Consider the following 23,965-nt stretch of genomic DNA (forward strand, 5'->3'; position numbering starts at 1 on the left):
GGGAAGCGGGCAGGGTCTCTGTTCAGCACAAGTCCTTCTTCCCGATAGTCCCGAGTCTGGTCCCGGGCCCCAGCCCGCCCTCCTCTCTGCCTCATGTTCCCCAGAGCACAATTTTCCAGTTCGTTGTTTCCAGAAGCTTTTCTTCCTCTGTCCTGCAGGAGGGGACGCGGCTCCCTTTTAAACTTCATTGTTTATATGTTCTCAGCAGTCTGGCTTTTTATCCTTTTTCTTGGTTTGTCCTCCCAACTTTTACTTCTTCTTTTCATCGTTACATCACCTGGCCAGATTGAGGATCCTGCGTCGGTCTGCTGGGGCTGCCATAATGGAATGTCCCCGCCGGGCGGGCTTGACCAACAGACCTTTATTCTCTCGCAGTTCTGGAGGCCGGAGGTCCAAGATCAAGGTGCCAGCAGGTTGGGTTCTTCTGAGGTCTGTCTCGTTGGTCGCCCTCCCACTGCCTCTTCACATGCTCGTCCCTCTGTGCACATTTCCTCTTCTTATAGGAACGCCATCCTAGTGGATTAGGGCCCCACTACAGCCTCTTTTTTTTTTCTTGTGGTAAAATACAAATAACATAAAATTTACCATCTTAACTATTTTAAAGTGAACAGTTCGGTGGTATTAAATACATTCATAATATTGCACAACCATCGTCATTGTCCATCTCCGTACTTCTTTTCATCTGGTAAAACTGAACCTCTGTACCTGTCAACCCTCGCCCCCAGCCACTGGGAACCACCATTCTACTCTCTGTCTCTATGAATTTGACTCCTCTAGGGAGCTCATATAAGTGGAATCATACAGTATTTGTCTTTTTGTGACTTATTTCATTTAGCATAATGGCCTTAAGCTTCCTCCATGTTGTAGCACGTGTCAGAATTTCCTTCCGTTTTTTTTTGAGGAAGATTAGCCCTGAGCTGACATCTGCTGCCAATCCTCCTCTTTTTGCTGAAGAAGACTGGCCCTGAGCTCACATCCATGCCCATCTTCCTCTGCTTTATATGTGGGATGCCTACCACAGCATGGCTTGCCAAGCGGTGCCATGTCTGCACCCAGGATCCAAACCAGTGAACCCCAGGCCGCCGAAGCAGAACGTGCAAACTTAACCACTGCACCACTGGGATGGACCCTCCTTCCTTTTTAAGGCTGAATAATATTCCATTGTGTGAATGGACCACATTTTGCTTATCCATCCATCTACTGATGGCTATGTGGGTTGTTTCCACCTTTTGGCTATTGTGAATAGTGCTGCTATCAACATGGACATGCAAATACCTCTTTGAGACGTTGCTCTCGATTCTTTTGGATATGTACCCAGAACTGGGATTGCTGGATCATATGGTAATTTAATATTTTGAGGAACCACCATCCTGTTTCCCACTGTGGCCGTATCATTTTACATTCCACCAGCAACGCACGGGGTTCAGTCTCTCCACATCCTTGCCAGCACTTGTTTTTTTGACAGCAGCCATCCTGATGGATTTGAGGTGGACTCTATGTGGTTTGAGCACCATTTTGTGTGTTTATTGCCTGACGGTCTCATTTCACCTTCCTCATCTCTTTAAAGGCCCTTTCTCTAAATATGGTTACATTTAGGTGCTGGGGTAGGACTTCAATGTATGGAATTGAGGGGAACTCAGTCCATCCCATAACACATGCCAATAGCTGTAACTATTCAGAGCCCAACTAAAACAGATTTTTAAAAATGATACTTTCTGTGCGCTAGCCTGGTGGCATAGCAGTTGGGTTCACACGTTCCACTTCAGCGGCCCGGGGTTTGCTGGTCCAGATCCCGGGTGTGGACCTGCACGCCACTTGCCAAGCCATGCTGTGGCAGGTGTCCCACATATAAAGTAGAGGAAGATGGGCACGGATGTTAGCTCAGGGCCGGTCTTCCTCAGCAAGAAGAGGAGGATTGGCGGCAGATGTTAGCTCAGGGCTGATCTTTCTCAGAAAAAAAAAGCAAGATACTTTCTGGTGTTGGTGATGATGTGGGGAAGGTGGTGACTCTTACGTGGTCTTTTCCAATGGCAATTTACCAGAAACCTTAAAAAAAAAAAACCAGCAAAAACAACCTTTCTTTTGACCAAACAATTTCTCTCTAGGAATTTATCCTAAAGCTCTAACTTAACATTGTGTACAAAGATTAGCTATCAAAAGTGAGGAATGACCTAAATAGCCCGCAGAACAGGATTGGCTTGTAATTTATGTGATTATGGAACATTCATGTATGGGACTAGTTGCAACCGTTATTAATGATGTAGAAAAGGTGAAGAGAGGACCAGGCTACCTTGTGAAGGAAGGAGGGTTCCAGAACATGGTACACTCATGGGGCTATGATGCTGCTGCCCTGGCTTGACTTCTCGTGAGCTCATGGACCGGCCTCTCCAACTCTGGTCTTTCTTTCCCACATCCCTGACACCTGGGGATGCCGGCAGGAAGTCACTTGGGGGCTGTGACAGGTGCACGTCATCTGGTCTCCAGCCATCCTGAGGCAGTCAGTCATGGTTGGGGCCTGGGAATGTGGTTTTCTCTCTTTTGTAAAAAAATACAAACAACAGGTGACTTTCATCGTGTCTTCAGGGATGTGTGGGAAGCATGGCTTCCTCCTTGGTCATTTCAGCGTCCTGCTCGGCTTGGAGAGTCTGGTTGTGGCCCTTGTGCTGTGAAGTTGCTGTGCTGGTCATTTTAACCCTGGGCAAAGTGCACTCTGCCGTTTGTGTCCAGAAACTCTGGGAAAACCACTTCCTGTTGAAGTTCGAAGCACAAGAAATAATGGGGTGCAGCCAGCTGCTCAGAGCATCCCCTGGCCGGGGCGTGGGGATGGAGGGGCCCCTGTGTGCCCCCCGCCCCCCCGGGGACTAAGGCGGGCTGTAGATGAGGCAGGCAGGGCGCGGGGTGTTCTGTCCACCCCTGGACAAAGGGCCTGGAGCTTTGTAAATGCTGTTCGCCACCCTCGTGGGAAGGTGCTGTTCAACATGGGGCTCGCGGCCAAGTCTGACCTGCGCCCGGGACCTCTTGCTGCAAGGGGTCCTGGGGTGCACAAAAGACACAGACCCCCCAGGACAGGGCTTGGTTCTGGGACATCTCAGGCAGAGCGAGTTTGGGCCCGAAGGACATTCAAAGGGTGTGTGCTTTGAGGGGCACGAACCCCCTCAAAGCAGCTCGAGTGACATACGGGTTCACTGGAAGGAAGGAGCGTCTCAGGGAGGGAGAGGGAGCTAGGACGGGAGCAGCAGCCGCCGCTGTCTCCAGCTCTGAGGGAAGAGGCCCCAGGGCTTCTCCTGTGACGTCTGTTTCTTTCTCTGCATCTCCAGGTGGTGGAGGCGGGTAGTTGTCCTGTGGGCTTCATCACCTCCCAGCTGGGAGCCCAATGGCATCACCCTGTTACGGCCCCAGCATCCCAGTGGGAGAATGTGGTTGGCCAAGGGGAGGGTCTAACTGGGCTCCAGTCACCTGTGACAGAGGAGGGGGCTTCAGTCTGTGCCCTGCAGAGGGAACAGGGGGCAGGCCAGGCAAGTCGAGGTCTAGCCCAGGTTGGGTGGGAGGTTTCTGGATGGGAGAAGACAGGCATGGGGTGATGGCATCGGTGCCTGGGTAGGTGGCCACACTGTGGGGCTAAGAGAAGGGGTGGTTCAGCCTCCTCGAGACATGAGACCTTCTGCACAGGCTTTGGAATCAACTCAACCTGGGTTCAAATCCCACTCTAGCTGGGTGACCTCAGGCAGCTCTGCTGCCTCTCTGAGCCTCAGTCTCCTTGTCTGTTAGGTGGACACTGTGAGTCCTGATCACACAGCAAATATTCTCTTCCTCTCCCCTTGACTCTGGGACGCCCAGCAGGCCCCCCCAGTGGGGGGTTTTTCCTGCCACCGGTGCCTCACCGTCAGGTGTGGAGCATGGGGGCCCTCCGTCCACGATGCGTCCCTCCTTGGGTGGGGCTTCGGCCTGAGCCCATGTCTGCAGCGGGCTCCGTGCCCCTCCCAGGAAGCACTCTCCCCATCCTGCCCAGGGCTGGCTCTCAGGGTGCGCCCTGGGGGCCATCTCACGTGTCCCAGTCAAGGAGGCCAACATAGAGGAGAGGCTCGTGTTCCACCAGGCTGGTCCTCAGCTGATGGCGTGGCTTCAGAAGAGGAAAACAGAAGTGTGCGTGGGACCCGCAGGGCCTTACTTGAGACATGTATAACTTGGCAAGAGCCGATCAGAAACCGGGGTTGAGGCCCGGACCGGAGCTGGCTGAAGGATGTGGGGCCGGGCTGGCGAGGCTGTGCGCTGGCTTTTGGATCTGAACCCGGTTGTTTCCTGAACCAATGCTGGTGTCCCCAGCGTGCCAGGTGCTGGAGCAATTGTCTCAGTGGACCTCAGAGTAGGGCCCCCTGGGCGCAGTGTCGGCCTCACCTGGGAGCTCGTTAGCCTGCGCCCACCTGCCTGGGTCAGAAACCTGGGGCGTTTGAACACACCTAGTGGGGGATGCTGACACTGCTGGAGCATGAGACCTCCTGGTGGTCTCGTCTTGCCGGTGTTCTGGGTGATGGGTGTGGAGGGGCCAGTCCATTACCTTCACCGCAATGGGCAGGCGAGGTGGGGAACCCATGGGAGGGGCACCTGTGTGTGACCACGCCTTCCTGAGGCTGCTGGGAAAGAAGCAGGATGCACCCTCGCCTCCAGCGACCCACCTGCATTTGGGTGTCTTCCGGTGGCGGGCCGCCGCTGTTCCAGGGGCCCGAGTCAGCGTGACCAGTGCAGCAGGAAGTTACCCAGCTCTGGGACTGGCCAGCCCAGACAGACCTCACAGCATCCCGTGAGGACGGTACCTTTCGGGGCCACAAGTGGTCTTCCCTGTGCACTTGGCTGTGCTGGCTTCTGTCTTCACATATAAGCTCCTTGAGTGTAAAAGAAAACAACACATCATTGGATTTAGTGTTTTGCAAATAACCAGTCGGATTTGATGGAACAGCCTCTTGGCATCAGGGCCTTGAATTCAACCTTTGCCCCCTGCCCCCCAAGAAAGAACAGGGGGAGAAGGGACTTTGGCAGGAGAGGAGGCCCAGCGAGGTGGGAGTGGAGGGTTCCCCCTGGGCTTTGTTGCCGAGCTGGCCTGAGTCCTCTCTCCGGTCCTCCCCAGCCCGTGCTGTGGAGCCGTGAGGCCCGGCCACCCCGGCCCGGCAGCAGAGCCGGTCTGGAGTGTCTTTCTGTAATATTGAAGGCCACTTTCTTAGTGACATCAGTTATAAGATCAGAGATGTGTTCCGACTCGGGGCAGAAGTGCAAATACAACAAAACTGTGAACTCTGGGCGAGGAAGGCTCAGCTAGCCCCTGTCAGGCCACGGGTGGGCGGCCATGCCCTACGCTTTATGTGTGGCCGTTACAGTACTTGGACCCAGCGGGTGGGTGTTGCTGTCACTCCCATTTCACAGGTGAATGGACCGAGGCCCGAGAGGTGAAGTGAGGTCCCCCAGGTCACAGCTAAGTGGCAAGGATTTGGCAGTCTGGACTCGGGGCTCCGCTCTCCCCAGGCTCCAGCGCCACAGGCTAGGATGTGGAAGACTCTGACATGATTCTCAAAGCCCTTAGAGCTTGAGCAGCTCTTCTCTTGTCTAGTTTTGGGAGTTTGAAATCATATACATGTAATTTTCACTGTGCTTCCATTCATTTCTCTGCTACCAATCATTATTCTTTTAAAAAATTGATGTGAAATCCACATAACGTAAAACTAACCATTTGAAAGTGAGCAATTCACTGGCACCTAGCACATTCACAGGGGTGGGCAACCACCACCTCTGTCTAGCTCCAAACCCTTTCATGACCCCTAAAGGAGGCCCCGTCCCCATCGGCAGCCCCCCAGCCCCGGCACCGCCCGTCTGCTTTCTGTCCCTGTGGCTGTGCCTGTTCAGCACCTGCCGGGATGCGTGTAGTTCAAACGAAGCCTCGCTGGACACGTCGTTTCTCCCGGCCTTTCGCCCTTGTCTGGGCCTGGAGCACGTCCTCTGTGCACACTCCTGACTGTCCCCAGCATCAGCTAATCCGCCGAGGGGTCCCCAGAGTCATGGACTTCGGGACAATACACTGTGGCTGTACCGTGCAATACACTGAGGCTCAGAGAGGCCGTGGTTTGTCCTGGTCGCTCAGCTCCTTAAGAGAGGGTGTGTGGCTCGTGGAAGGCCAGGGTGGCAGGAAACGGGAGCTGGGAGAGAGTGGGAGGGACGGCGAGCCCTGGGTCCAGGCTCTGCCCCAGGCAACAGCCCTGGGTTCGAATCCTGCCCTTCTACTTCCTGGCTGAGCGGGCCTTGGGTGGGCCACAGCCCCTCTCTGAGCCTCTTTTTCCTCACCTGCGAAGTGAGGTGCTATGTGCTCCCTAAGGTTTTGATGATACAATTAATAATAGTTGCCGTTAACTGAGCGATCACGACCTTCAGCACTTTCCGTCAGTTACCTCATTTTGTCTGCACAGCCACCTTCCCCGTTTTACAAATGAGGAAACTGAGGCACAGAGAGGTTAAAGCAGACTTTCCTAAGGTCATAGGTCCAGAAACGGTGGAGCTGGGACTCGAACCCAGGTCTTTCCCGCTCCTGACTCCTCCCGGCCCCGAGTCCCTGCACCTCACGGCCTCCACCGGGCTATGGGGAAGCTCGCTGGGCACCTCTACTTTTTGAAACACTCGTGGCAAAATATACATAACGTGAAATTTACCATCTTAACCATTTTTAAGTGTACACTTTGGTGGTGGTAAGTACATTCACATTGTTGTGCAACCATCACCACCGTCCATTTCAGAACTATTTCATCTCATAAAACAGAAACTCTGCCCCCATTGAACACTCACTCCCCATCCCCTCCCCCAGCCCCTGGCGCCCACCCTCCTACTTTCTGTCTCCATGAACTTGACTCCTCTAGGGACCTCCCAGAAGTGGCACCCCACAGTGTTTATCCCTTTGTGGCTGGCTTATTTCACTTATCAGAAGGTCCTCAAGGTTCATCCATGTTCTAGCAGGTGTCAGCATTTCTTTTCCTTTTAAGGCTGAATAATACTCTGTTGTGCAGATGGACCACATGTTGCTTATCCATTATGTCTGCGCTCTTTAACTGTGGTTTCCATCCTTATCTGTAAGCCCCGGCCTCCCTGGGGAGACGGAGGGGTGCTGGGGGTGGAGTGAGCTGAGTCTCCTTCCTTCCCAGGGGCATCCTCAGCTGTGGGAGGGGCATCTGCCATCCTTGGCGCCCCCATGTCGGCAAACCCCAGGGTGCCATCTTGGAAGATCTCTGGGGTGCCTGGATTCAGCAGAGAAACCTGTGGGACGCCCCGTTAAATTTGAATTTCAGATCATCCATCTGATCGTTTCTAGTTTAAGTACGTCCCATACAATGTGTCCCTAAAAAATTATTTGTTATTCATGTGAAACTTAGATTCAACTGGGCACCCTGTGTTTCATCTGACAGCTCTGTCCTCAGCCCACAAGTAGAAGGGTAGTGAGCTGGGGGTGAGTTTGGGGTTGAGACGCCCTACAACACAGCCCCTTCCAAGCTTGAACTGACTGCAGGAGGCCACTGTCCAGGCAGCAGGTCTGGCCTTCTTAAAGGGCCACCCTCCTGCAGGTCGCCACATGCCCATGCAGAGGAGGAGCCACCCAGGACTGTGAGCTTGGTCCCAGGGTCCTTCTCACAACCCTGGGCTAGTGTAAGCCTTGGGGTCTCCGCCCCAGCGTGGGCCACAACAGGATGCTGAGTGGCACAGAATCAGCCACTGCCTTTGCCTGTCCCTCCACGACTGTCCCCCACTTACAGCCTGGTTGGCTGACTCTGAGACAGAGTGCATGGGGCACTTGGGCACACAGTCTCCTGGGGAAGAATGTGCCCCGTGCCCAACATGGGCAGCAGCGGCCTGAGGCAGGAAAAGCTCTTGGTCAGGGCAGGGGTGGGAGGAGGAGGAGAGTGGGGAGACCCCTCACTGCACCATGCTGAGGGTCATTTACTTCACGCAACAACCTGTGGCATGAGGAATTTATACTCGTTCTACAGATAAGGAGACTGAGGGTCAGAGAGGTCCAGATACTTGCCTAAAGTCACACGGCCGATAAGTAGAGCAAGAATATGAGCCCAGTTCTGCTGGTTTTTTTCTTTTTCTTTTTCTTGTGGTAAGATGTGTAACATAAATTTGCCATTTTAACCATTTTTAAGTGCATAGTTCAGCGCCGTTATTAACATTCACAATGTTTTGCAACCATCACCTCTGTTTTCAAGACTTTTCCATCACCCCAAAGAGAAACTCTGTACCCCTTAAGCAATAATTCCCCATCCCCTCCCCCAGCCCCTGGTACCCACCCTTCCACTTTCTGTCTCTATGAATTTGACCACTCTCTGTGCCTCATATAAGTGGAATCAAACAGTATTTGTCTTTTTGTTTCTGGCTTATTTCACTGAGCATAATGTTCTCAAGGTTGATCCAAGTTGTAGCATGGGCCAAAATTTCCTTCCTTTTTAAGGCTGAATAATATTCCATTGTGTGGATGGACCACATTTGGTTTATCTGTTTATCCGCCAGTGGACATTTGGGTTGTTTCCACCTGTTGGCGATTGTGAATAACAGTTGGCCGCTATGAACAAAGGTGCGTAAATAGCTGATTAAGTCCCTGGTTTTGATTCTTTTGGGGATGTCAGGTCTGCCGATTTCAGTACCTCAAGGTCCACATGCACTTACGGTGTCTTCACTGAGTGGTCTTCCAAACTCTTCTTGGATACCTCCAGCAATGGGGAACTTATTACCTATCAAGGCAGCCTCTTCAGTACCCAGTTTATAGCCCAGATCTGTGTCCCTGTAGCTGCCACTCGACCCTCATTTGGGGCCACTCACCCAGGATGTGCTTCTTCACTAAATCCCTTCTGGTCTTCTCCGGGTTAGGCCTTCTGCATACGCAGGGGGAGCTCTCCAGTTAACTCTCCACTCTGTGCTCCTGCCTCTGCATCAGAGCCTCATGCCTTCCTTTCCGCTCCCCAACTTCTGAGAGAGGACGAAATTCAACCGTGGGAGGCAGGACTGAGGTGTCTTTAACGTGACCATCAGTGATGTAGACTAAAAACGCACCACGGCCTGTCTGCCTCGATGTAAACCTCACCGAGTTGCCCCAAGACGGGGAACCGTGGGGGCTCCGTGCACTGTGTGCGCGCCCCGCCCCCCGCGCTCACCGCTCTCCTTTGTCTCCGCAGGGACCTACCAGGGCCAGTGGGTCGGCGGCATGCGCCAAGGCTACGGCGTGCGGCAGAGTGTCCCCTACGGCATGGCGGCGGTCATCCGCTCGCCCCTGAGGACGTCCATCAACTCTCTGCGCAGTGAGCACACCAACGGCGCGGCGCTGCACCCCGACGCGTCCCCGGCGGTGGCGGGCAGCCCGGCCGTGTCCCGGGGGGGCTTCGTGCTGGTGGCGCACAGCGACTCCGAGATCCTCAAGAGCAAGAAGAAGGGGCTGTTCCGGCGCTCGCTGCTGAGCGGGCTGAAGCTGCGCAAGTCGGAGTCCAAGAGCAGCCTGGCCAGCCAGCGCAGCAAGCAGAGCTCCTTCCGCAGCGAGGCGGGCATGAGCACGGTCAGCTCCACGGCCAGCGACATCCACTCCACCATCAGCCTGGGCGAGGGCGAGGCCGAGCTGTCGGTCATCGAGGACGACATCGACGCCACCACCACCGAGACCTACGTAGGCGAGTGGAAGAACGACAAGCGCTCGGGCTTCGGCGTGAGCCAGCGCTCGGACGGGCTGCGCTACGAGGGCGAGTGGGCGGGCAACCGGCGGCACGGCTACGGCTGCATGACCTTCCCCGACGGCACCAAGGAGGAGGGCAAGTACAAGCAGAACGTGCTCCTGAGCGGCAAGCGCAAGAACCTGATCCCGCTGCGCGCCAGCAAGATCCGCGAGAAGGTGGACCGCGCCGTGGAGGCGGCAGAGCGCGCGGCCACCATCGCCAAGCAGAAGGCGGAGATCGCGGCCTCCAGGTAGGAGGGCCGGGGGCTCGGGGCGGCGGCCGGCGTGGTCAACGGCGCTGCGCAGTTTGAGGCCCACCCTGGTTCTTCTGGAACTATGGCCTGTGGAACCCTGGGGACCCTCGGAGGTTCTCAGAGGAGAGACAAGGAAATGCTTGGTCTGAGGAGGGCTCCCCTCAAACAGAGCAGCATCTCTGTATCTGCTTTACCTGCTGGTGTTTATCGTAAAATATGGATGCATAAAGAAGTGGGCCGTGCTGCTGGTGAGGTGTGTAGGACAGCGCGGGATAAAAGAAAGGTGTGTTGCCACCACAGCCAGGCTCCCAGGTGGACACGGAGCGCCCAGCGCTGCGGAGATGTGGGAGGAGGGTGGAAACTGTCCAGACCACCCCAGCCTGTGGCCCAGATTGTCCATGGGCCCTGGGAGATGGCGCCAACTGGACAGATGGGCTGTAGGCGCCAAGCAAGGGGCTCTAGCAAGACTTGGTGTTTTGGGCCAGTAGCTGTTGTGAGTGGGATGCAGGACTTTCTGAGTTCAGGGTCCAGCAGGCCCTCTGGCCCAGACCCTAAGCAACGGGTCCAGAGTTGACCATTGGTGGGTGCCATGTTGGATTTCGAGGTGTCTTTGGTGTTGGTGCAGGGGTGGGGCCTTCAGAGCTGGAAGGAGGGAGTCCAGGGTCTGTAGTGGTAAGCGTGTGAGCCTGGGTCTGGTCCAGCAGGCCGTGGGAGGCTGTGGACAGCAGGAACACAGCAGGTCCCTGCCACAGGTTGAAGGAAGTTTCCCTGTTGAAAGCTGAGGTCCCCCGGAGGTGGCTATGCTCCTGGGTTCTAAAGGAACCATTCTTGACTGAGTTAACCAGGAGCTTCCACCATCCGTCTGCTCTCTGAGTTGGAGTAGGGCCCTCAGGGTCCACCCTGAGCGTCCTGGAGCTTGAGACGGAGATCTGAGGGCTGCTCTAGATCCCTCAGGCTGACCAGGAGGGGCCTTCGGGGGGACAGACCCCAGCATCTCTCTGGATGATTCTGTATTCCCAGCCAGGGGCAGACCTGGAGTTATTCCAGGAAAGCTCCCGGCTCCGTTTCGGCTCAGGCCTTCCCAACCTTGTCACTAATTAACATTTTAGCCCATTTGGTTCTGTCTTCAACGACCTTTGATCCACAGGGAAAGAACAAAAGAGGTGGCTGCGGTTTGTTGGCAGAATATCTGCCCCTCACAGCTCTGAGGTTTTAGAGGGAAACGAGGTTGGTTCCAAGAAGCCAAAAGAAAAATGGCATTACTACCTGAACATGCAGGTCGGAGACCTCTCTGTTCGCCCCCCCACTCCCCCAGGAATGGTCACACAGGAAATAAACAGGAGCAGCATTTATGACTCCTCACCTGGTATTCTAAGATCGAATTAGTTCAGCAGTTATTTTTGCCACTGTCAATGTAATACTTGCTCCATGTAGAAAAATTGGAAAGTGGAACATAAAGGAAGAAAGCAGCATTGGGTCTGGTCTGATTTGTCATCCAGAGACTCTTGTTGGCGTTTTGGCGATTCTCCCGCCTTCCAGTTGTTTGTTATTTTTTTTCCTTTTGTGTGATGTTTCGTTGGTTTGCTGACCTCAGTGGACCAGAGGTAGTTTACGGGGCCGGGGGGCAGTGTCGTCAAAGACTCGGGGTGCTCGTGACACCTCCTGTCCGGCCTACAGGCTAGTTCTCAGCCGGGGGTCTGGGAGACAGGAGCACAAGGGGTTATGGACAGTCCTCCACGGAACTGACTTTATTTTAAAGTCCGACGACCACGGGCACTTCTTAGGACTGAGTTCATGGGACACAGGGCAGTTTTCTGACAAATCCCACAGAAATTGGGGGCCCTGGTTCAGTTAGGGAGTCGCGATGGCGTTGTGGGGAGAGCTCAGTCAGCCACCCGAGGAGGGCCACCTGGCTCAGGCTTTCGTTCTCTCTGAGCCTCGTTCCGTCAGCTGTGAAACAGGAGTAATGGCGCTGTCTGCCGCGAAGGCTGAGAACTTAAGTGACAACAGCTCCGTGCGTTGGGTGGTGGCTCTTGGAGACTGCAGACCCGCGTCCAGCCCGGGCCCATCAGTGCTGAGCAGCCCGGGGAAGGTACTTACCCTCCCTGGGCCGGGTTCTCCATCCAAGGATGGGTTGGAGTGGCACGCAGCGATCACGGCACGCATGGGCTGGTGTGTGCCATTGTCACCCTCCCAACCCTCCCTTGAGCTGTGTCGGCCCCTCCCCTTCAGCTCTGTGGCCTCCAGGGAAGGTGGGTGTGTCTTCACATCCACGGGTGTGACCTGGAGCCCTGTAGGCCTCTTGGTGCCCGGAGCCACCCCTCGGAAGTGGGAGGCCACTGTGCCCCTGGTCACTGTGATGGGGGTGAGGATGAGCCTCCATTCCAGGCTGCGGGCTGAGCTGCGCTTCCTGTATTTTCTCAATGGGCTTAATTCAAAAACGGAGGAGGGAACAGAGCGAAGCCAGCAGATGAACGGCTGGGTCAGTGCCCAGAAGCCCCGAGGCCCAGCCTCCGCTGGAGCGTGAAAGCGGCCGTGGCGGCCACGTGGGACTGCGGAGCGGCTGGCCCAGGGCGGACGCCGGTCACTGTCACAGCCAAGAGACGGCCAGGTGGCGCCGGAGCTATGGGCCACGTCGCTCTGCCCTCGGGTCCTGCCGGGCGCGGGTTCCTGGGCCCAGTCAGCGGTGTGTCCTCATCAGAGCGCCCAGGACCTTCCCCGGAGAGCAGCTCCGTGGGGACGGCTGCCGTGAGGACGGGGGATGCATGCTGTGCTGGAAAGCGGGACCCACATGGAGCTTGAGTTCTGGTCCTCTTATTTCCATTTCCGAGACCGTGACCCACAGCTCTCAGGCTGGGGGACTGGCCGCACAGCAAGGAGGGGGGCTGGGGTTGCTCCTCGGGCGGGGTCTACAGCCTGGTTCTCAGCACCCTCTCCCACGTGTGCTGGAATCACCTGGGGGTGCTAGGACACACCTGCCGGCCCGTCCCAGAGGTGCCGAGTTCCTTTCTGGGATGCCACTTGGCTTCGGAGCCCTCAAAGCTCTCCAGGTGATTCTCAGGTGCCCTCAGCACCCTGGAGGTGTGTAAAATGCAGATGGCTGGGCCACTCCCCGCCCAGCTTCTGATTCAGCAGGTCTGGGTGGGGCCTGAGAACCTGCACCCCTGAGGAGCCCCCGGGATGCTGGTGCTGCCGGCCTGAGACCCACCGGCTCTTCCGTCTCACAGGAGGCCCACGTGGGAGGGGAGAAGCACACAGATGTGCCTGAGATGCAGGCAGAAGGTGGAGAGGGCCCCGACAGGGTCTTCAGTGGGAGACAAGAGTGAGAGGAAGGTGTGCAGGTGGGTCTGGGCGAGACAAGGGCAGAGCAGAAAGTGCTGCCTTCTTCACCTGTGACTTCCAGTGGGGTCCTCTGCACCCCATTGTGAACTCCCAATAGGGAAGGGCTGTGATGACTCCGCCTTGCCCTGTCACCCAACGTAGTGAGTCCCAGCAAAGTGGGGAACTTGGCGGCTCTCTCTTTAAGCAGCTTGTGTTTGGGTGGACCACAGGTATAGACCTCTCCTGCCTTCATACACTTGGGACACTGTTATGAAGCATCGTTTACCTGGGCAGCAAACCTATCACCCTGCGCACCTGCCGCCTCCATGTCACCCTGACCCTCACCTGTGGCAGACATAACTAGTTGATCACAGTGCTTCTAGCAGGCGCGGCTGGCCTGGGAGGTGAAACTCTGCTGCTCCCCAGAGGACCAGCCTGCAGTCTGGTTGGGAATCAAAATATAAACCTGTCACCTGCTGGAGATGAAAGAGGCACAGAGGACACCTAGCCCAGATGTTGTCACACTTCAATTTCACCAGCAGAGCCCTTTGTCATGCAGACTCTCATGGCTCCCCAAGGTATAAACCAGATAAAGGCAGGGAAGTGCTGGTCGAGCTGGGGTGGGGCGAGGCAGATTCTGGCCCCTTAGCCCCTCTCCATCCCTGGTCCCTGTGGTGGCCCTGGGGACACTTCAGCAGCACCCTGGGTTGATGGTCAGGCTTGAGCACCCCATGCCATGGGGAGGGTGCTGTGATTGACTGACTATGTCTGCCGAGGGGGAGGGTATGGAGAGTTCTGGCCGGAGTGAAACATCCGGTGTGAAATCCGTGACTCCTGCCATCCCGCGGCCCCTGCGAGAGTTACCAGAGTTGCTGGGACTGTAATGGTGGTCGTTCTGCTGGGCCCCCCTCTCTGCCTCCTGTGTGATTTATCTCCAGCGAACATTACTGTGAAGAGACGGCTAGGGGTTTTGCAGAGTCGTAAGATGAGCTGAGAGGAGCAGGGCTGTGTCATCGTGTATTGACTCACATTCTGTTGGGACAGAGACTCCGCCAGGCCAGGGGGTGTGTCCGACTCCGACGCTGTTGCATCCCCGGCAGGGCGGGCGCCTGGCTCAGTGGCGCGGTGTCTGAGCAGCAGCTGTGTTTTGAATGAATGAATGAATGAATAACTGCAGAGGCCCTGCTTTCACTCATTGTCAGGGGCAGTGGCCGCTTCCTTCCGTGCTGGGGACTGGAAGGCGTGACTGTGGTGTCCTTCGGGGCGGGGGGCCTCTGGGCCAAGCTCACAAGGAGCGGGGGTGGTGCAGCCACGTTACCAGTCCTTTCTGAGGGGACTGCTGGCCCCCTCTTGCTCCTTGGTGCCCACAGATTCCCAGCGGGGTGAGGTGGGCCCTCCTGGTCCAGCAAGGCCGCGTCTCCTGGCAAAGTTCACGGGAGAGAGAGCTGTGTGCTCCTGCAGGGTTAGTCGGGTATCGTGGCGCCTGGGCCCTGACATCCCACACATGTGGTCTGAGTCCTGTTGCGGTGGCTCGCTGTGTGGCCCTGGGTGGGTCACCAACTCTGCAGGGGGTGGCGGAGGTCATTTCCTCCTGGGGTTCTGCGTTGTGGGGTTACATGAGACGGTGTGTGTGCAGTGCTCAGCACAGCGCTCGGGTGTGGGGGTGCTCGGGGAGACGAGGATGAGAGCTCACTGCATGCAACACACACACACACACACCCCAGCAACCCCTGCAGGGGGCCAGGCTTGCTCCTGAACTTGCTCTTTCGGTTGACTGTGGCCAGGTGGAGGGAAGGGCTGGGAGGGGGATGGATGGCCAGAACGCCCTGGGAAGGACGAGGCTGCAAATGCTCCTCGTCCCCGCCCCCCACTGCTTGTCTGGCGTCCCTCTGTCGCCAGACCTGCAGCCTGGAGCTTGGAGCCAACTCTGCTTCTGGGAATGACCGCTGTGCCGGGGGTGAGTGAGGAGGAGGTGCAGGCGGGGTGGCTGTGCTGTTTGAGGACCTCTTGTTCCCCGTGGGAGTGGCCCTGGATGCGCCTGGGCTGTGGGCAGGCAGTGGGGCTGGGCTGGGAAGCCCTGGGACATAGACAGCATCTCTCTGTCCAGGTGGGGGTGGGAGCCTTCGTGGAGGTGGCTGGGGATAAGTACACCAGCTCCTGTGCATTGAGGCTGGCCAGGTCATCATGGCCGTTGAAGGGCTATGGCGACCGCCCACGTGCCGGCCATCAGCTGGCATCCATGTCTCGTGATACATTGCTGAGTGAGCAGAATTGCATCAGGTGGAGCTGGCAGGGACCTTGACCAGGCATTTAGATGGGAGATGACAAATTCTTGGCACACTGGCAGCTGTTCCTCCCTCCTGCACCCACGGCAGACATGACTAATTGATTGCTGCATTCAGAATCCTCGTGCCAGGCAGTCCGGCCCTTCTGAAGGATGGGAGTCGTCCCAGATGGCATGGTGGGAAAGAGGGCCCCCTCGGCAGTGTGGCCGAGAGCCAGCTAAGAGGGCAGTGCCCGGGTCCCAGAGCCAGGCAGTGCCCACTCAGGACTAAACCTCACATCTGAGGTGCTACCTGTGGCCTGCACCGTCTCTCGGCCCCTTCAGACCTAGGTCACATTCTGGGGCTCCCAGTCACGAATATGAGGGTGCTGGCTGGCTTCCGTGAAATGCTCTCAAAATACATCATTGCCCCTGGGAGGGAAGGATTTGGTGAACAAAACCTCGGGTGAGGCCTCTCGGGGGGCGGTGGGGCTTCCAAATCCCCATCTGCTTTTTGAGCGACTGCTGTATGCCTGGCCTGGGCTGGTTTCTCTGCAGCTGGGCCTCGGGGGGCCTGACTGTTTGCCTTCAGCTCTCCTGCGCGCTGTTGCTTCTGTGAGTCACGGGTCTCCACCCCTGTTCCCGGAGCGGCGGGTGCGGGAGACAGCGGCTGGGCCCCACGAGGTCCAGGCGGAGGGAGAGCTGGTGGCCAGGAGATTGCCCGGGCTCCCTGATTGGGGCGTCTTTCCATCTTAAAGGAGGCAGAACCTTTCAGGGTCTGAACCCGGGGGAGGGAGTCATATTTTTGTTTTTTTAAAAAATATTATTCCTTATTAAAATGATAACATATCCTTGTAAAAATATTAAAACAGTAAAACCGATTGTTACAAAGTAGCCATGTCCCACGAGGACCTGTTCATCTCCTTAGAGGGAATTACAGTTTTTTCAACGCATGTGTTGACGTGCATCGCACCTTCCTGATGTCCTGTTCCAGCAACGGGCTGTGCTGTCCACATCATTCGTAGTCTGTTTTTCTTTTCTCCTTACTTACATCAAGGGCATCTTCCCGTGTCGGGATAGGCAGACCTGTGTGGTCCTGGTGGCTGTGTAGATTCCATGATGGGGATGCACCATGTTGGTCCAGCGCTTGCTCTATTCGTGAATGTTTCCGGCGTGCCCCATCTCTTGGTCTTACAAACAGGGCTGTGCAGACCGTCCTTGTCCACCCACCTTTGCCCGCTGGGGTGTGTCTGCACCCTCGTCCCTGAGAGCAGGCATTGTTGGCTAAGAGATGTGTGCCTTTAAGGTTTGTGGTAGATGCTGCCACACTGCCCGGGAGAGAGGCTGCGCCAGTTTCCTTGGCTGGGAGGGAGGGCTGCAGCAGGAGGTGGTGGGTGGCCTTGACTGACTGCTGTGTCATTGAGGGGTTTCTCCCTGCAGTAGGCTGACAGTGGCCCCCAAGGACGTCCACATCCCAATATCTGGAACCTGTGCATAGGTGATCTTCCACGGCCAAGGGGAATTTGCATATGGATTAAGTGAAGGACCTTGAGACGAGGGGATTTTGCCGGATTCTTGGGGGGCACTGCAGTCACAAGGGTCCTTGTGAGAGGAAGATGGGCGTGTCAGAGTCAGAGGAGGAGCTGTGAGGGTGGAATCAGAAGTGGGAGTGATGCGGGGCCATGAGCCAAGGACTGCGGCGCCTCTAGAATTTGGAAAAGGTGGGGAAACAGATGGTCCCCTGGAGGTCCCAGAAGGAGCCAGCCCCACTGACACCTCTATTTCAGCCCCACGAGGCCACGTCTGACCTGTCACCCAGAGCTGTAAGATAATAAATGTGTGTTGTCTTAAGCTGCTAAGTGTGTAGTGATTTGCTACAGCTCCATGGGAAACCCACACACTCTCCGTTCTGGCTGAGGGTGGGGTGTGTCCCCCCGTGGCCCCCCTCTAGAACGGGCATGCCCATCCCCTCCCCGCCCCCACCAGGCGGCCTCCTCTGCAGCCACGCTTCCAGGCCCTGCAGAGTTGGGCTGTCTGTGCAGGGTACGTGCGGCTTCCTGCCTCCGGGGGAGGGCCGGCCACATGCCAGGAGAGGCCTTCTGGTGGGCGACAGCCATCTGCTCCGGCTCTGGCCTCCCAACAGGAAAAGAAACGGAGAAGGAGAAAGTGGGGAGTTGGGTGCTAGATCCTGGGAATGACCGGGTTCAGGGCTGGCCGAGGGCTCACTGGGGGTGGAGAGTCGGGGGCGAAGGCTTCTGCCTCGGGGGCCACGTGTGCCCACGAACCTTGGGTTCCATCCCGAGACCCCAGGAACTGTTGACCTTGGGCCTGTGTCTGGCGTCTCCTTCGGTGCTTCCTGGGGGCTGGCAGGTGTTGGGGGCTTGGGGCGCCAGCTCCTGCCCACACCTCCACCACTTCCTTGCCCCGCGGTGTCTCGCCCTCGCACATGGGGTCAGGGGATGCGGGCTGTCAGATGTAATTAGGATCGTCGCCCGCTTTGCTCCGTGCCACTTGTCAGACAGAATGCACGGAGCCTCTGACTCACCCACAGGCAGCTTTCCCACCTGGCGCTCAGAAAGGCACCTTGGGTGACGTGGGTGACAGGAAGCCAGCCCGTGCCGGCCAAGTCCAGGAGAGCCCTGGGCCAGGGGCCCTGGGGCCCAGAGCAGGCCTGGGGGCTGCGGGGTCGTTTAACCATCCTCCACTCAGCTCGCCTCCTTCCAAGAGAAGATGTTGCCTTTTGCAAGGACCTGGAGAAAGGGACCCCAAAGTGGTCTTGGTGCTCTGTCTCCAGATCTGGTGACTGTGGGAATCGTTCCTCTAAATCTGACCCCTAACCCTCCTGTTACAGCTGGAGCCGTTTCTTCTCCATCTTCGAGAGAAATGGCAAGTAGTTCTGCTGTTTGTAGCTCTGTGGCCTCAGGTGTGGCCTCGGCCTTCCCTGTCCTCTCCGTGAAATGGGTTGAAGATAGTGTGTCCGGTGGGGTCATTGTGAAGGGTAACGTTTTGCAACGAAAGACAGGACACCTGGTTGTCTTTCCCAGGACGTGTCAGAGCAGGCAGGGGGAGGGGCGTGGAGAACTCCCTGCCCTTGACTCCTTGGCGGTCACCGAGCCTCAGTTTCCCCACTTGAGTCAAACTGCACACTCAGCGCCTGGGACAGCCGTGTCCACACCGGTCAGATCTGAGAAGTTTAATTTCATTTAAGTTCGTTTCAGTCCAGCCTGGAACCCGGTAGCTGCTTGTGGTAGATGTGTTTGTTTCTGATTCCCCGGCCCCACCCTTTTTGCCACGTGACTTTGCCGTCCTCCCACTGGAGGCTCGGCCACATGCTTCGTTTGGTCAGCGGCATGGGCACGCCAGGCCCAGGCTGAGGCCCTGGGGGCTTTGTGTGTTTCTGCTCGCCCCTCTCGTTCTTCTGCCAAAGCCATGATGGCGTGCCCTGGGGAGCCCCCCGTCCTCGGGAGGAGAGACCCTAGGCAAGGCCCAGATGCATGAGGAAGAGTACATAATTATTTGAAGCCACCTACTTTTTTGGGGGGATTGGTACGCAGCAAAGCTGACTGGTGCATGTTCAGTGGGGAGTGCTTGAAGGAAGAAAGGAGCACGCACTGGACTGTTGCTGCTTTTTGGGAACACTCCTGATGCTCCCTGTATGAGTGTCCTGGGGCTGCCATCACGACCTGCCACAACGTGCGGGGCCTAAAACAGCAGATATTATTCTCTCACAGTCCTGGAGCCAGCAGTCCGAAATCCTGGTCTCAGAGCTGTGCTCCCTCCAGAGGCTCCAGGGGAGGGTCCTTCCTGCCTCTTCCAGCTCCTGGGGCCCCGGGCGTCCCTGGCTTGTGGCTGCATCACCCCAGTCTCTGTCCTCACACGGCCTCTCCCCTCTCTTTCTCTGGGTGCCTCCTCTTGTTATGAGGATTTAGGGCCCACCCTAATCCAGTATGACAGTATGACCTCATTTTAACTTGGTTACATCTGCAAAGACCCTATTCCAAATAAGGTCACACTCCGCGGTTCCGGGTGGATGGGAAGCTGGGGCTCACCGTTCAGCCCACTACGCTCGCTCTGCAGCTGCCGCGCAGCCGGGCTGCTCCGGTGCGTGAACGCCTCTCCCCTTGCTTCTTCACCCCGCCTCCTCTGCAAGTCGCGCCCCAGCCTCGGAATCGGGCGGGCCCTCCAGAGCTTGGATCAGAGCTCCCTGCTCACCCCGATAGCCCGAGTCGCCTCCAGCACCTTACCACCCTCTTACAGTATCTCCGGTGCTCAGGTTCCTGTGTGCTCATGGGTGGTGCCCCCAAGCTTGTGGGGCACCGCTTCAGCTTTCCTGTCCTTTTGCTGACCATGACAGTGTTCCATGAAAACTACCTACACACGATGTGTGTGTGTATCTTGTGTGAGGTGCACTTTACAGATGGTTTGCTGAGATGGAAGGGGGTTTATCTCGGTCACCGAAAGAACCTGCCACTGCCTGCAGATGTCACTCTTCTCAAAATGCTCCAGCTGCTCCTCCAACTTCCAGGCTTGCCTGTTGTCAGCCCGCCCGCCCCTCCCCTGCTGCCCCCAGACTCCCCCCTGAGCCCCCCTTCGCCTCCAAAGACCCATTAGTGGGCTCTGCCAGGCAGTGGGTCAGCCCCCCCAGCTCTCCCTCTGCCAGCCTGACTAACGCCCAGAGAAGTCACACCATCTGAGCATTAAAGTTATACATCCGACCCTCCCAGCTTGGAGGCAGGAGGGAGAAACAGAGGCAGGGGTGAAAGGAACAAGATGGGAAGTGGGAACACCTTACTGCGTAAGCTGAACTTACTTGCTGAAAGTACTGCACATTGTTCAAAGATCTATGTATTTTGCATAACAGAGCCCCTAAATGTATATCTATACTTTAGGGGATTTTGAAGACTAATTTGACCACTCGAAGTTATATCCAAACCTATGTCTGTGTAAAATGTGACTTGGCTGTGTTAATCAGGACTCAGATTAGCTCAAGCAAAAAGGGACTGTGTTGGCTCTCGTTCCCTGGGTTGCCTTCAGGCACAGCTGGGTTCAGGGGTTCAGATAAGGTCGTTCTCTCCCTCTCTTGGTTCTGCTTTCCTCTGTGTTTATTTCCTCCTCCAGCAGGTTCTCTGTGTGAGTGGGAGGAACCAGTGGGTCTGCATCTCATAACCCTTGGAGTTCTCCGTCCCCCGAGTAATGGTCTGGAAAGGCCCTGATTGGCTCTGCTGGAGTCACCTGCCCGCTCACTGCCCATGAGGGATGGAAGTTTCTGATTGGCCAGGCTGGGTCGTGGGCCCACCTCAGCTGTGAGGGGGATGATCCGAGGACGGATACCCCCTAGGACGAGGAGTGGGGCAGGGACAGTCCCTAACGGGACGCTGGGAAACGCACCCTGTCCAGACCTCAGCAGGGAGCAGGATGATTGATGTGCTCATGCCTGTGAGCAAGGCAGAAGCCTCAGCCACTTTCTTTTTACTGAGATGCCTTCATGTACCATAGAAATCACCCTTGCAAACTCTTCAATTCTGTGGATTCTAGTGTATGCACAGGGTTGTGCAACCATCACCACTATCTACTTCCAGAACATTTTCTTCTCCCAAAAAGAAACCTGTACCCGTTAGCAGTCACTCCTCGTCACCCTCCTCCAGCCCCGCAACCACAAGTCTGTATTCTGTCTGTGGATTCGCCTCTTCTGGACATTTCATACAAGTGGAATTATACAACGTGTGGCCTTTTGTGTCTGGCTTCTTTCACTCAGCATCGTGTTTGCTAGCTTCACCCACCTTGTAGCCTGTATCAGTGCTTTGTTCCTTTTCATGGCCGAGTAATACTTCAGTGTGTGGACAGACCGCATTTTGTTTATCTGTTCATCCATTGATGGACGTTTGGGTTGTTTCCACTTCTGTGTATTGTGAATAACGCTGCTGTGAACATTTGTGTGGACGTTTTTGTGTGGATGTCTGTGTTCAGTTGTCTTGGGTATACACCTAGGAGTGGAATTGCTGGGCCATATGGCAATTCTAGGTTTGACTTTTTGAGAGACGGTCACCTCGTTTTCTGCAACACTGCCCCATTTTACAGTCCCATCAGCAGTGCAGGTGGGTTTCGTTGCCCCACATCCTCGTCAACGCTTGTTATCGTCTGTCTTTCTGATTCTACCCATCCTAGTGGGTGTGATGTGGCATCTCCCTGTGGATTTGGTTCGCATTTCCCCGAAGGCTAATGATGTGGAGTGTCTTCTCTTGTGCCTGTTGGCCATTTGTACCTCTTCTTTGGAGAACTCTGAAATTTGGGTTTGTAACAGATATTTGTGTCCTTTTCCCTGAGAGCTGAATTTGTTTGTTGGAGTCATCTGCCCCCGTGAGGCTGAGCTCCCAGAGGGCTGGGCCCTGCTGTGCTGCCCCGTGTCCCTCAGTGTCCAGACTGGGGCCTTGCAAGGACTGTGCCCAGGAGAGGTCTGGGCCCGGCTTTGGGCGGGCACAGAGGGAGGACCCTTCCTGGAGCAGGGCTGTGCAGCCACCTTGCCCTGACTCGCCTGCCTCTGAGCACTCGCCCCTCGGCACTGTCCTGGGGGAGCAGCAGGGCCGGCCTGGGGACAGACCTGAGTCTTCTGCAGCTGTCACCACGGAGACTGCGTCCCTGCCACCCCAGGGCCCTGGTGAGCTCACCCTCTAGAGGGCTTATTGCAGAGCCCTCCCCGGCTTGAGTCCCTCGGGGAAGAGAGGCTGAAGCTGCTTGGGACCCTGACCCTTCCTGAACCTTCCGATGCCACCCAAGCACCCGGGAAGTCGCAAGAGTATCCGGGAGGAAAGAGGAGGTGTGGCTCTCCCATCTCACCGTCGCTCTCTGGCTCCCACATCCTCTCTCCTTGAGCCCCAGCCCCACCCTGGGCTCATGAGGGAGGGGGAGGGGCATGGTGTGGGTGTTGGAGTCCCAGCTCTGCCACTCGGCCTTGGCCCCCCCACCTCCCACCGAAAATGGATAGGAACACCCCGCCCTGGGGCCCATGAGAGGCTGTAGCACAGTGCCTATCAGGGGGGCTTGTAGTGGGGTGGACAGTGCCCCCCAAGTTCCTGTGCCCCCAGAGCCTCAGATGTGCCCATGTCTGGAGGTAGGGCTTCTGCAGATGTGGTTTGTTACGACGAGGTCAGACTGGAAGAGTTGGGCCCTAATCCAATGATGGTGTCCATATAAGAAGGCCATGCAGAGACTCAGAGAGACACAAGCCCTCGTCTCCTCTGTGGTAAGGGAGGCGTCACACCATCCGCCCAGGGGCCCAGGGACCCAGGGCCACATGGCACCCGCTCTCTTGACTTGGGCAGATTCATCACTTTCTCTCTCTCTTTTGAAAACTGCCTTGAGTAGGAATTTTCCTGGGGCTGCAAGGAAACTTAAAACCAAGCCACTTTCCCTCTCTGGTCCTTCGTCCCATGTGACCGTGCAGGGCTGACTTCCGGGCCACCAGCCCATCCCCCATCTTCCTGAGCATACAGCTGGGCCGCATATCCCGGTCTCCCTGTGGTTGGAGTTGGGGCGCAGAGCTAGTGGAGCAGGAGCGGGATGCACCCCCCCCCCCCAGCCCCAGGCCCGCAGCTCTTTCTCCATCACTCGGCTTCACCAGACACATGTGGTGCCCTTGGGAGCCAGTGTTGAAGATCAAAGGCGTCTGGTCCCAAGTCCCTATCTGGAAGGGAGCACCACCAATTAGAAATACCCAGTTATTAAAAAAAATCTTTTTTAGTGTGACAGAATACACAGAACATAAACATTACCATCTTAACTGTTTTGAAGTGTCCAGGTCAGCAGTGTTAAATGCATTCATAGTGTACAACCATCCCCGCCATCCGTCTCCAGGACTGTGCCGTCTTCCCCAACAGAAACTCTGCCCCACTGAACACTCACTCCCCATCCCCTCCCCCAGGCCCTGGCGCCCACCCTTGTACTTTCAGTCTCCATGAACTTGACTCCTCTAGGGACCTCATATAAATAGAATCCTACAGTGTCTGTCCTTTTGTGACTGGCTTATCTCACTCAGCTTAATGTCCTCAAGGTTCATCCATGCTGTAGCATGGGTCAGAATTTCCCTCCTTTTTAAGGCTGAGTAATATTCCATTATCTGCATGGACCACGTTTGTTTATCCATCCATCCATCGATGGACACTCCGGATGCTTCTGCCTTTTGGCTGTTGTGAATTTGCTGCTGTGAACAGGGGTTGGCCACTTACTATTACTTTTATTTTGTTTTGGTTTATATTGTGGAAAATTTCAAACATTCAGAAGTGCGAAGAAGAGTTTAATGAACGCTGTGGGCCACTCACCTGGCTCGCACCAGGAGGAGCCCCTGACTCGTCTCATTTACCTGAACCCTGACCACCTCTGCCACCCAGATTACTTTTGAAGCAA

At 56.2% G+C, this 23,965-nt stretch overlaps 1 protein-coding gene across 1 annotated transcript in view; it reads left to right on the forward strand.

Annotated features, from left to right (window-relative positions):
- JPH3 (junctophilin 3) overlaps nucleotides 1-23,965 on the forward strand; it is a 95,743-nt gene that overhangs the window by 26,631 nt on the left and 45,147 nt on the right. The window contains exon 2 of the mRNA XM_014831025.3: nucleotides 9,201-9,978. Within this exon, the coding sequence (XP_014686511.2) occupies nucleotides 9,201-9,978 (778 nt within the window). The remainder of the gene's footprint in view (nucleotides 1-9,200; nucleotides 9,979-23,965) is intronic.

The sequence above is a fragment of the Equus asinus genome, chromosome 28, assembly GCF_041296235.1.
Source record: "Equus asinus isolate D_3611 breed Donkey chromosome 28, EquAss-T2T_v2, whole genome shotgun sequence".
Classification (NCBI taxonomy): Eukaryota; Metazoa; Chordata; class Mammalia; order Perissodactyla; family Equidae; genus Equus; species Equus asinus.